The sequence below is a fragment of the Oncorhynchus masou genome, chromosome 22, assembly GCF_036934945.1.
Source record: "Oncorhynchus masou masou isolate Uvic2021 chromosome 22, UVic_Omas_1.1, whole genome shotgun sequence".
Lineage (NCBI taxonomy): Eukaryota > Metazoa > Chordata > Actinopteri > Salmoniformes > Salmonidae > Oncorhynchus > Oncorhynchus masou.
This window is the reverse complement of record NC_088233.1, coordinates 6,986,208-6,998,979: the sequence shown is the minus strand read 5'-3', so window position 1 is coordinate 6,998,979 and position 12,772 is coordinate 6,986,208. Positions and strand designations below refer to the sequence as shown.

Here is a 12,772-nt window from a genome sequence, read left to right as displayed (position 1 = left end):
TTAGGTCATTAATATTGTAGAATCCGGAAACTATCATCTCGAAAACAAGACGTTTATTCTTTCAGTGAAATACGGAACCGTTCCGTATTTTATCTAACGGGTGGCATCCCTAAGTCTAAATATCGGCTGTTACATTGCACAACCTTCAATGTTATGTCATAATTATGTAAAATTCTGGCAAATGAGTTTGCAATGAGCCAGGCAGCCCAAACTGTTGCATATACACCGACTCTGCGTGCAATGAATGCAAGAGAAGTGACACAATTTCACCTGGTTAATATTGCCTGCTAACCTGGATTTATTTTAGCTAAATATGCAGGTTTAAAAATATCTGTCTATTGATTTTAAGAAAGGCATTGATGTTTATAGTTAGGTTACACATTGGAGCAACGATACGCACCGCATCGATTATATGCAGCACAGGACATGCTAGATAAACTAGTAATATCATCAACCATGTTAGTTAAAAGTGATTATGTTAAGATGGATGTCAGAAGTTTAATTCAGCAATTTGTTACTGCATCTGGATAACAGGCAGTCTGCTAAATGACTTAAATGTAATGTAAATGGACTAGTTAACAAGTGATTATGTTAAGATTGATTGTTTTTTATAAGATACGTTTAATGCTAGCTGAACAAGGCAGTTAACCCACCATTCCCCTGAACGAGGCAGTTAACCCACTATTCCCTGAACAAGGCAGTTAACCCACAGTTGTGAGGCAGTAAACCCACTGTTCCCCTGAGAGAGGCAGTTAACCCACTGTTCCGTTGAACAAGGCAGTTAAGTTTGCAAGCAGTTAAACCACTGAACAACAGGCAGTTAACCCACTGTTCCCCTGAACGAGGCAGTTAACCCACTGTTCCCCTGAACAAGGCAGTTAACCCACTGTTCCCCTGAACGAGGCAGTTAACCCACTGTTCCCTGAACAAGGCAGTTAACCCACAGTTCCCCTGACCGAGGCAGTTAACCCACTGTTCCGCTGAACGAGGCAGTTAACCCACTGTTCCCCTGAACGAGGCAGTTAACCCACTGTTCCCCTGAACGAGGCAGTTAACCCACTGTTCCCCTGTACGAGGCAGTTAACCCACTGTTCCTAGGCCGTCATTGTAAAATAAGAATTTGTTCTTAACTGACTTGCCTAGATAAATAAAGGTAAAACAAATAAAATAAAGGTAGAATAAAAGGTGTAAAAAAAATAATAGTAATCAAAAACTTGGCAAAATCGTTGTCTAAAAATACCGATTTCAAATTGTTACGAAAACTTGAAATCAGCCCCAATTAATCAGCCATTCTGATTAATCGGTCGACCTCCTTTAACCTCCCTCCCTACCACCTTCTCCTTCCCTACCTCCTACCTCCCAACCTGCTCCTACCTCTCTACCTCCTTTCTCCCTACATCATACCTACATGTGTAACTGAAGATAGCAGAACAAAACACAGAGGTATGCACCAAGTGATGTGTTTGCTGTGTGTGTCTGGGTGTGCGTGCACATGTGTGTTTGTTGTGTATTCCAGTCCATTCTTGTGTTGTAATTATTTTACATTAAAATGTTTTTATCCCTTTTCTTCCCAATGTCCCGTAGGGCCTCGGGAGAGGCGAAGGTCGAGAGCCATGCGTCCTCCGAAACACAACCCAACCAAGCCGCACTGCTTCTTGACACAATGCCCGCTTAACCCGGAAGCCAGCCGCACCAATGTTTCGGAGGAAACACTATACACCTGGCGACCGTGTCAGCGTGCACTGCGCCACGCCCGCCACAAGAGTCGCTAGTGCGCCCTTCTTGTGCTGTAATTCACCTAAAATCAATGTAGCTGGAAGACGATACACCCTCACCACTAGTATGGATCAGAGAGAGAGAGATTGACTTCAGAGAGAGAGAGAGATTAAATTGAGAGAAAGAGAGATTGAATTGAGAGAAAGAGAGATTGAATTGAGAGAAAGATAGATTGAATTGAGACAGAGAGAGAGAGCGAGAGAGAGAGAGAGCGAGAGAGAGATTGAATTGAGAGAAAGAGAGATTGAATTGAGAGAGAGATTGAATTGAGACAGAGAGAGATAGATTGAATTGAGAGAAAGAGAGATTGAATTGAGAGAGAGATTGAATTGAGAGACAGAGACAGAGAGACAGAGAGAGATTGAATTGAGAGAGAGAGAGAGAGAGAGAGAGAGATTGAATTGAGAGAGAGAGATTGAATTGAGAGAAAGAGATTGAATTGAGAGAGAGAGATTGAATTGATTGAATTGAGAGAGAGATTGAATTGAGAGACAGAGAGAGACAGAGAGAGAGAGAGAGATTTAATTGAGAGAGATTGAATTGAGAGAGAGAGAGATTGAATTGAGAGACAGAGAGAGATAGAGAGAGATTGAATTGAGAGACAGAGAAAGAGACAGAGAGATTGAATTGAGAGAAAGAGAGATTGAATTGAGAGAGAGATTGAATTGAGAGACAGAGAGAGATAGAGAGAGATTGAATTGAGAGACAGAGAAAGAGGAACAAACACCATTGTAAATACAACCCATATCTATGCTTATTTATTTTATCTTGTGTCCTTTCAAATTTGTACCTTGTAAAAACACTGTATATATATATATAATATGACATTTGTAATGTCTTTATTGTTTTGAAACTTCTGTATGTGTGATGTCTACTGTTAATTTTTATTGTTTACCTTACTTGCTTTGGCAATGTTAACACATGTTTCCCATGCCAATAAAGCCCCTTGAATTGAATTGAATTGAAAGAGACAGAGAGATTGAATTGAGAGTAAGAGAGATTGAATTGAGAGAGAGATTGAATTGAGAGACAGAGAGAGATAGAGAGAGATTGAATTGAGAGAAAGATTGAATTGAGAGACAGAGAGAGAGAGATATTCTGAACCTGACCTATGAGGATGCATGTATTAACCCACATTCAGCTTCCACCTCCTATTGGTTAAACCCCAGCGTACGAGCAGAATATATCGTCTAAATAGGATCTACCCTTCAAATGCTGATGACCACTGGTCATGAAAACATGATTAATGTATGCATTCATTCATTCATAATAATCGACGTGGCTAAAATAGACTACATTTTAATAGTGGTGATTGGAAAGTCAACACTACTGATGTGGACAGTGACGGAATCAGAATACCAAACTTCAGCACCACATGACGGTGGACAGTGACCGCCAGAATCGTTGTGTCACACCGTCGCTTTCCATTCCAATGGTGCTGAATCCCTACAGATAAACACAGCTAGTATGCAGGGGTGCAACTTTGCACATAGCCTTTATGCTAGACTGTTCAGCCATATAAATGTTTTCAACTCAAACTTTAGAATTGTAAATAATTTGGAGTAAATCTGCAAATAATTGAAATAGAAACATCTTTCTACAGTCACCACCAGTCTAAATCCCCAGTCTCTGATCATCTTTCTAGTCACCACCAGTCTAAATCCCCAGTCTCTGATCATCTTTCTACAGTCACCACCAGTCTAAATCCCCCGTCTCTGATCATCTTTCTACAGTCACCACCAGTCTAAATCCCCAGTCTCTGATCGGATGAATGTATGTGTTACATAGTGAAAGAGAAGAAGACAGTGAGGAGACTGGTGAGGAGGAGAAGGAGAATGTAATTGATTCTATAGTAATATATTGACAGTACCACAGACAGTATACAGCTCACTGAGTCTCTTTCTCTCTCTGCCCCTCTCTCTCTCTATCCCTCTCTCTCTCTCTGCCCTCTCTCTCTGCCCTCTCTCTCTCTGTGTCCCTCTATCTCTCTGTCCCCCTCTCTCTCTCTGTCCCTCTCTCTCTGCCCTCTCTCTCTGTCCCTCTCTCTCTGTCCCTCTCTCTCTGCCCTCTCTCTCTCTGTCCCTCTCTCTCTCTGTCCCTCTCTCTCTCTGTCCCTCTCTCTCTCTGCCCTCTCTCTGTCCCTCTCTCTCGCTCTCTGTCCCTCTATCTCTCTGTCCCTCTCTCTCTCTGTTTCTCCTTCTGTCTCTGCGTCTCTCTTTCTCTCTCTGTTCCCTTTTCTCACTGTCTATCTCTTTCTCTTCCTCTTTCTCTGCCTCACCCTCACTCTCTGTCCCTCTCTCTCTCTCCCTGCCTCTCCCTCTGTTTCTTTCTCTCTCTCTGCCCATCTCTTTCTCTCTTTCTGCCTTTTCCCACTCTACCCCTCTCTATTCCACTCTCTCTATCTGTCCCTCTGCTCTTTTGCCTGTCTCTCTTTCTCCCTCTCCCTCTGTCTATAACATCTCTCTCTCTCTCTCCCTCTCTTTCTGTTCCTAACTTTTGTTTCTTTATGTTCTCCCTCTCTTTCTGTTCCTACCCCCCCCTCTCTCTCTCTGTCCCTAACACTCTCTCTCTCCCGCTCTCTCTGTTCCTAACCCCACCCCTCTCTCTCTCTCTCTCTGTCCCTAACACTCTCTCTCCCGCTCTCTGTCCCTAACCACCCCACCCCCACCCTCTCTCTCCCCCACTCCTCTCTCTCTGTCCCTAACCCCCCTCTCTCTATCTCTCTGTCCCTAACCCCCCTCCCCCCTCTCTATCTCTGTTTCTCTTTCTTTCTCTCTATCTCTCTCTGCCTTCTCTCTCTCTCTGCAGTGCTGTGACACACTGATCCTAATTGCTCTTCCCTCCTCTGGTGGATAAATCCCTGCGTTATCTCTTGGGAATCCATGTCCTCTCCAGGAGCCCGCCCTCACCAGCCAGATGTTTGAGCAATTAGCATTAAAGGGAAAATCTGGGATTTGAAAAACAACAGAGGGGTCAACCTGACCCCGGCATTTGCCAACTGTAAAGTTTTGTAGAGGAGGAATAATGGTCTGGGGTTGTTTTTCATGGTTCATTCTAGGCCCCTTACAGATAGTCTGGGTGAATGGAAATCTTAATGCTACAGCATTAATGCTACAGCATACAATGACATTCTAGATGATTCCTTGCTTCCAACTTTGTGGCAAATTTGGGGAAGGTCCTTTCCTGTTTCGGCACCACAATGCCCCGGTGCACGAAGTGGTTTGTTGAGATCGGTGTGGAAGAACTGGCCTGCACAGAGCCCTGACCTCAACCCCATCGAACACCTTTGGAATGAATAGCCAGGCCTTATCGACCAGAATCTCTGCCCGACCTCACCAATGCTCTTGTGGCTAAATGGAAGCAAGTCCCTGCAGCAATGTTCCAACATCTAGTGGAAAGCCTTCCCAGAAGAGTGGAGGCTGTTATAGCAGCAATGTTCCAACATCTAGTGCCTTCCCAGAAAGCTGTTTCCCAGTTCCAACATCTAGTGGAGGCTGTTATAGCAGCATTGTTCCAACATCTAGTGGAAAGCCTTCCCAGAATAGTGGAGGCTGTTATAGCAGCATTGTTCCAACATCTAGTGGAAAGCCTTCCCAGAATAGTGGAGGCTGTTATAGCAGCATTGTTCCAACATCTAGTGGAAAGCCTTCCCAGAAGAGTGGAGGCTGTTATAGCAGCAAATGGAATGAGATGTTCGACGAGCAGGTGTCCACATACTTTTGGTCATGTAGTGTATGTTGAATGCACCGAGCTGTATGTTTAAACTACTAGCACACAGCTAAGACACCCATGCATACCCCACAAGACATGTCACCAGAGGTCTCTTCACAGTCCCCAAGTCTAGAACAGACTACGGGAGGTGCCCAGTACTACATAGAGACATGACTACATGGAACGATTTCATATCAAGTAACTCATGCAGGCAGTAGAATCAGATTTAAAAATCTACACTTTATGGAACAATGCAGACTGTGAAGAGACAAACACACACACACAGGTACATTGTAATATTGTTGTATGGTGGTACTCAGTGGTGGAAAAAGTACCCAATTGTCATACTTGAGTAAAAGTAAAGATACCTTAATAGAAAATTGGCAGGAACTAATGGGGATCCATAAAAATCCCAGGTAGAGTAGCTGCTGCCTTGACAGGAACTAATGGGGATCCATAAAAAACCCAAGGAAGAGTAGCTGCTGTCTTGACAGGAACTAATGGGGATCCATAAAAAACCCCAGGAAGAGTAGCTGCTGCCTTGACAGGAACTAATGGGGATCCATAAAAACCCCCAGGAAGAGTAGCTGCTGCCTTGGCAGGAACTAATGGGGATCCATAAAAAAACCCAAGGAAGAGTAGCTGCTGCCTTGGCAGGAACTAATGGGGATCCATAAAAAACCCCAGGAAGAGTAGCTGCTGCCTTGGCAGGAACTAATGGGGATCCATAAAAAACCCCAGGAAGAGTAGCTGCTGCCTTGACAGGAACTAATGGGGATCATAAAAATAATAGCTGCCCTAGGAAGAGTAGCTGCTGCCATAATAAACCCTAGGAAGAGTAGCTGCTGCCTTGGCAGGAACTAATGGGGATCCATAATAAACCCCAGGAAGAGTAGCTGCTGCCTTGGCAGGAACTAATGGGGAGTCATAATAAACCCTAGGAAGAGTAGCTGCTGCCTTGGCAGGAACTAATGGGGATCCATAATAAACCCCAGGAAGAGTAGCTGCTGCCTTGACAGGAACTAATGGGGATCCTTAATAAACCCCAGGAAGAGTAGCTGCTGCCTTGACAGGAACTAATGGGGATCCTTAATAAACCCCAGGAAGAGTAGCTGCTGCCTTGGCAGGAACTAATGGGGATCCATAATAAACCCCAGGAAGAGTGGCTGCTGCCTTGGCAGGAACTAATGGGGATCCATAATAAACCCCAGGAAGAGTAGCTGCTGCCTCGGCAGGGACTAATGGGGATCCATAATAAACCCCAGGAAGAGTAGCTGCTGCCTTGGCAGGAAGTAACGAGGATCCCTAATAAACCCCAGGAAGAGTAGCTGCTGCCTTGGCAGGAACTAATGGGGATCCATAATAAACCCCAGGAAGAGTAGCTGCTGCCTTGACAGGAACTAATGGGGATCCATAATAAACCCCAGGAAGAGTAGCTGCTGCCTTGGCAGGAAGTAACGGGGATCCCTAATAAACCCCAGGAAGAGTAGCTGCTGCCTTGGCAGGAAGTAACGGGGATCCATAATAAACCCCAGGAAGAGGAGCTGCTGCCTTGGCAGGAACTAATGGGGATCCATAATAAAGCCCAGGAAGAGTAGCTGCTGCCTTAGCAGGAACTAATAGGGATCCATAATAAACCCCAGGAAGAGTAGCTGCTGCCTCGGCAGGAACTAATGGTGATCCATAATAAACCCCAGGAAGAGTAGCTGCTGCCTCGGCAGAAACTAATGGGGATCCATAATAAACCCCAGGAAGAGTAGCTGCTGCCTCGGCAGGAACTAATCTCTTTCTCTCTCTCTCTCTGTCTCTCTCTCTGTCTCTCTCTCTCCTCTCTCTCTCTCTCTATCTCTCTCTCTCTCTCTCGGAGGACCTGAGCCCTAGGACCATGCCTCAGGACTACCTGGCATGATGACTCCTTGCTGTCCCCTGTCCACCTGACTGTGCTGCTGCTCCAGTTTCAACTGTTCTGCCCGCAGCTATGGAACCCTGACCTGTTCACTGTGATTGCTATTATTTGACCATCTAATTGCTAACATTTGAACATCTTGGCCATGTTCTGTTCTAACCTCCTGTTGGCCATCTATGAACATTTGAACATCTTGGCCATGTTCTGTTCTAACCTCCTGTTGGCCATCTATGAACATTTGAACATCTCGGTCATGTTCTGTTCTAATCTCCTGTTGGCCATCTATGAACATTTGAACATCTTGGCCATGTTCTTGTCGTGGGTTCGTTTCCCAACACCCATGTTGGCCATCTACAAAACATTAAATGAACATCTTATTATTATTCTGTTATAATCTCCACCCGGCACAGCCAGAAGAGGACTGGCCACCCCCTCATAGCCTGGTTCCTCTCTAGGTTTCTTCCTAGGTTTTTGGCCTTTCTAGGGAGTTTCTCCTAGCCACCGTGCTTCTACACCTGCATTGCTTGCTGTTTGGGGTTATAGGCTGGGTTTCTGTACAGCACTTTGAGATATAAGATATTTTTTAATACGACACAAATTAGTAGCCTAGTAAAAACGACTTTGTCTTGAATGCAACAGTGAAGCCATGAAGGGGAGACAGAAATTGTACAATATGACGTCCATCTAGCCTGGGCGAGGAAATTACCCCCCCCCCCCCCAAAGTAAAACATATTCCAGAGGTACTGATCCAATGATAAAGAGGTACTGATCCAATGATAAAGACAGTGGATACGGGTGTACTGACCGGGGCTATGGCCACTGGTACAAACGTACGGTTACTGTTCCTTCCACTTGGTAGGTGAGAAATGTGAGAACCGATTAGAGTAACACACACACACACACACACACACACACACACACACACACATACACAGAAGTCAGCTCAGACTGATCCAGCTCAGACAGGCCCAGCTCATGAGCTCTATCAGCTGCAGATTTTTAATTTAGAAAATGTACGTGTTTATGTAACGAATGTTAGTGCATCGAACCGAATCGACAACATCGATTCGTTTTCAGATGAAAACGTATCGTTGATGCATGGTTTGGGAGCCCATGTATCTAGATACGTATTGAATCATCTTGAAAGGGAAAAATGCACATCTCCAGTGACATTAAAACCTCTTAGGGCTAGGGGGCAGTGTTCAGAAGTTCGGATGAATGACATGCCCAAAGTAAATTGCCTGTTACTCAGGCCCAGAAGCTAGGATATGCATATCATTTGGTAGCATTGGATAGAAAACACCCTGAAGTTTTTACAACTGTTAAAATGATGTCTGTGAGTATAACAGAACTGATATGGCAGGCAAAAACCCGAAGGAAAATCGGAAAATGTTTTTTTGAGGTCACAGTCCATTTCAATGCTTGTCCATGGGATATTCAAAGGAATTCCTCCCAGATTACAGATCCTATGGCTTCCAGATAACAAGAGTCTTTAGAAATGGTTTCAGGCTTGTTTTTTGAAAAAATGACCGAGTATTTGTAGTTTTTCCAAGATGTCTCTCATTAGAAAAGTAGTCTTGTTGGCGCGTGAATGAGGTGCGCCCTCTTCGTTATTTATCTTCCCTGTTGAACATACTATTCTCCATCTTAAATTGTATCGTTTATTTCGATATTAGAGTGCCTGGCGATTAATTAGAAACATCATTTGACTTGTTTGGACAAACTTTAATGGTAACTTTTTGGATTAGTTTGTATGCATGTTGAAAGAGTGGATTACTGAATCAAGCGTGCCAAATAAACAGACATTTTTGGGATATAAAGAAGGACTTTATCGAACAAAATAACCATTTGTTGTGTAGCTGGGACCTTTGGGATTGCAAACAGAGGAAGATCTTCAAAGGTAAGTGATTTATTTTATCACTATTTGGGATTTTGTGACACCTGTGCTGGGTTGGAAAAGTATTTTGGTGTGGGGCACTGTCCTTAGATAATCACATGGTATGCTTTCGCCGTAAAGCCTTTTTGAAATATGACAATGCGGTTGGATTAACAAGAAGTTAAGCTTTTAAACGATGTAAGACACTCGTATTTGCATGAATGTTTAGTATTACGATTTTGTCATTTGAATTTGGCATCGCTCCAGCTTCACCGGATGTTGTCGATTTTGATCCCGGTAACGGGATCCGTGCGCTTCCCTAGTAACATTAAGACAGTTCCCTAGTAACATTAAGACAGTTTCCTAGTAACATTAAGACAGTTTCCTAGTAACATTAAGACAGTTCTCTAGTAACATTAAGACAGTTCCCTAGTAACATTAAGACAGTTCCCTAGTAACATTAAGACAGTTTCCTAGTAACATTAAGACAGTTCCAAAAATCAGTATTTCAAAACGTTTTTTTAGATTATCGTCACAGTGTAGTTACAGAAACAACTTGTGCTCATATACATGTAACTTCATCACCACTGTTACTAACTACTCTTCCACATGAGAAAACACTGGTAACCTCCCTCTGTCCTCCCCTCCTCCTCTCTCTCCCCACCTTCCTCTGTCCTCCCCTCCTCCTCTCTCCCCCCACCTTCCTCTGTCCTCCCCTCCTCCTCTCTCCTCCCACCTTTTCTCTGTCCTCCCCTCCTCCTCTCTCCCCCACCTTCCCCCTACCTCCCCCCTCCTCTCTCCCCCCACCTTCCCCTGACCTCCCCTCCTCTCTCCCCCACCTTCCTCTGTCCTCCCCTCCTCCTCTCTCTCCCTACCTCCCCCCACCTTCCTCTGTCCTCCCCTCCTCCTCTCTCCCCCCCTTCCCCCTCCCCTCCTCCTCTCTCCCCCTACCTCCCCCTCCTCATCTTTCCTCCCCTTCCTCCCCCTCTCTCTCCCCCCTTCCTCTGTCCTCTCCCCTCCTCCTCTCTCCCCCCACCTTCCTCTGTCCTCCTCTCTCCCCACCTTTTCTCTGTCCTCCCCTCCTCCTCTCTCCCCCTCCCCCCACCTCCCCCCACCTTCCCCTGTCCCCCACCTTCCTCTGTCCTCCCCTCCCCTCTCTCCTCCTCCCCCCACCTTCCTCTGTCCTCCCCCCTCCTCTCTCCCCCTACCTCCCCCCCATCTTCCCCTTCCTCCCCTGTCCTCATCTTTCCCCTTCCCCCCCCTGTCCCCCTCCCCTTCTCTCTCCCCCTACCTTCCCCCCCCTGTCCTAACCCCATCCCTTCCTCATCTCCCCCCTCTCCCCCCTACCTTCCCCTGTCCTCCCCCATCCCCTCCTCCTCTTTCCCCTTCCTTCCCCTGTCCTCCCTCCTCCCCCCCTCCTCCCACACACCCTCCCATTAACCTAATTGTGAGGTCATAATCCTGCCTGATGTGTGCTTCTAATATCTTGAATGGTCATGTTACCCTATTTTAATTACCCCATTTCAAAAAGCCCTGACCTAGCTCATAGCGGTCTGGCCTGCTGCACACACTCTCTCTCTCTCTCTCTGTAATCCCATGGCCTCACTAAATGTAATTCAGATGAGTGTGTGTGTGTGTGGACACACACACACACACACACACACACACTGTAACACATCAGGATTGGAGGATAAGTCCCAACATGCCAGGACGGTGGACATATCCTGTTGATGACAGCAGAGAGAGAACTCAAGGTTAAAATGATACGTAAAAAAAACAAACATTTTATGTGCGTGGTGATGAACAGATGGCATGGTGGAATGAATGCCCTTGTTTGTGTTGGTGGTATGAAATGAATAGTTGTGGGACAGGATCTCTCTCTCTGAGCACACATGTGTACACACACACAGACATATCCATATTGAGTCAAAACAAACTGAGCCTAAAAGATCAGTACCAGCAGTATTAGTTGGATATGAATATGTCTGGAACTGCAAAATGAATAGGCATGCCAGTCAAATCTAAAAACGGTATTTAAATTGAACTGGCATCTCTGTTTGAGCTTTACTTCAGACAAGACCCAACAGCATTGAGTTCAAATTAAAAAACAGAAAGAGCCTTGACTCATATTGGTTTCATGTTGTTGATGTGTGCAGAGGGTCCCTGGTTTGCGCCCGGGTATGGGCGAGGGGACGGTCTGAAATTATACTGCTACACTGACACCATCTCAAACAGCCTAGCTTTGGACACTGTACCCTGTGAAGATAACTCCAAGGGTGACCACAAACTTTTCTTCATATGCTACTGGGAAAGCTGAACTTGGTGAGCTAGTATACTATGCTTGGCTATTATCACAACAATGAATCGGGGAGAGGGTGTGAAAACTATGAGAGGCCTTTAACTTGTCTAATCAGACACTTGTCTGGTTTCAGTCAAACTATTCAGTAACCTAATGAATTACTGCTAAAGATCCTCTGAACAATAATTACCTAAAATCACTGTATGGGTGAATGATCCAAAATCCTGCAGACTTGACGCGTTCCCTTTCGTGTTCCACTGCCCTCTCGCTCCCCAACATTCTCAGAGAGAACTTGTTGACTCCTGGTTGAAGCATCGCCCCGAACTGCCGGTGCATGAAGCCCGCCCGGTACAACTGCTCTGCTTCGTCTGACATGATCGGTTCGGTTCCTTCTAACTTGATGAAAGTGGACTGATCGAAGACAGACGATCGGCGATGTACACTAGCACTGCGACCGCCGGCATCCTGCTCTCCCAGCTCGCCCCCTCCGGGGTAACTCTCTTCGTTAGCACCGGTGTCTGCCTCGGAGATCAGCCTCCGCTGCTCAGCTGGATCTGACCCAAGAGTGTGTCGGCCAGTGATGGAGGAAAGGCGACCTCTGACCAGACGACAGTCCCCATTCAAGTTGTTCTTGATGGCAACGTCCGTTTCCAAGTCTCCGGCGGGTCCGCTCTTGGGGTCCCGGTCCCCGTTGCTCTTCCAACTGCTGGTGGGGGATGAAGGTCCAGGAGGAGGGAGAGACTTCAGCCTGATACCGGTACTTTTCTTCTTGGTGTCCTTGTCGCCACCACCGTAATCTCCTCCGTCGTCAACCATCACAGATACAGAGCCTTTTTGACCAATGTTTTGCGGCAAGCTGTACAGCCTTTTGCGCATGGATGAATGAAACTTATCCATTATGATGGTATTTAGGAACAGATGCGACAGACACGCACTAGTCTGGGCTCTAAGAAAAACGCGTTGGACAAAGAAACAAAAATATACAAGCTATGATGATTATAAAACATGTATTTCTTAAACTCAAAAGGCGCAGGGTTCCGAAAAGAGTGACGGCGCATCTGCAGCAGAACAGGGACAGTTCGAATCTTACTTGACACTTGAAATGTGTTTCTGTCTGCTCCGGGTTGCAACAGTTCGTACCGCTTTGGCGCGATGGTCATATTACGGTAGGCCTACATGCCCGGGAACTCAATGAATGACATCC

At 45.7% G+C, this 12,772-nt stretch overlaps 1 protein-coding gene across 1 annotated transcript in view; it reads right to left on the bottom strand.

The window, feature by feature from the left end:
- LOC135509785 (potassium/sodium hyperpolarization-activated cyclic nucleotide-gated channel 1-like) overlaps positions 1-12,465 on the bottom strand; it is a 43,102-nt gene extending 30,637 nt beyond the window's left edge. The window contains exon 1 of the mRNA XM_064930685.1: positions 11,759-12,465. Within this exon, the coding sequence (XP_064786757.1) occupies positions 11,759-12,465 (707 nt within the window). The remainder of the gene's footprint in view (positions 1-11,758) is intronic.
- Positions 12,466-12,772: the final 307 nt, after the last annotated feature.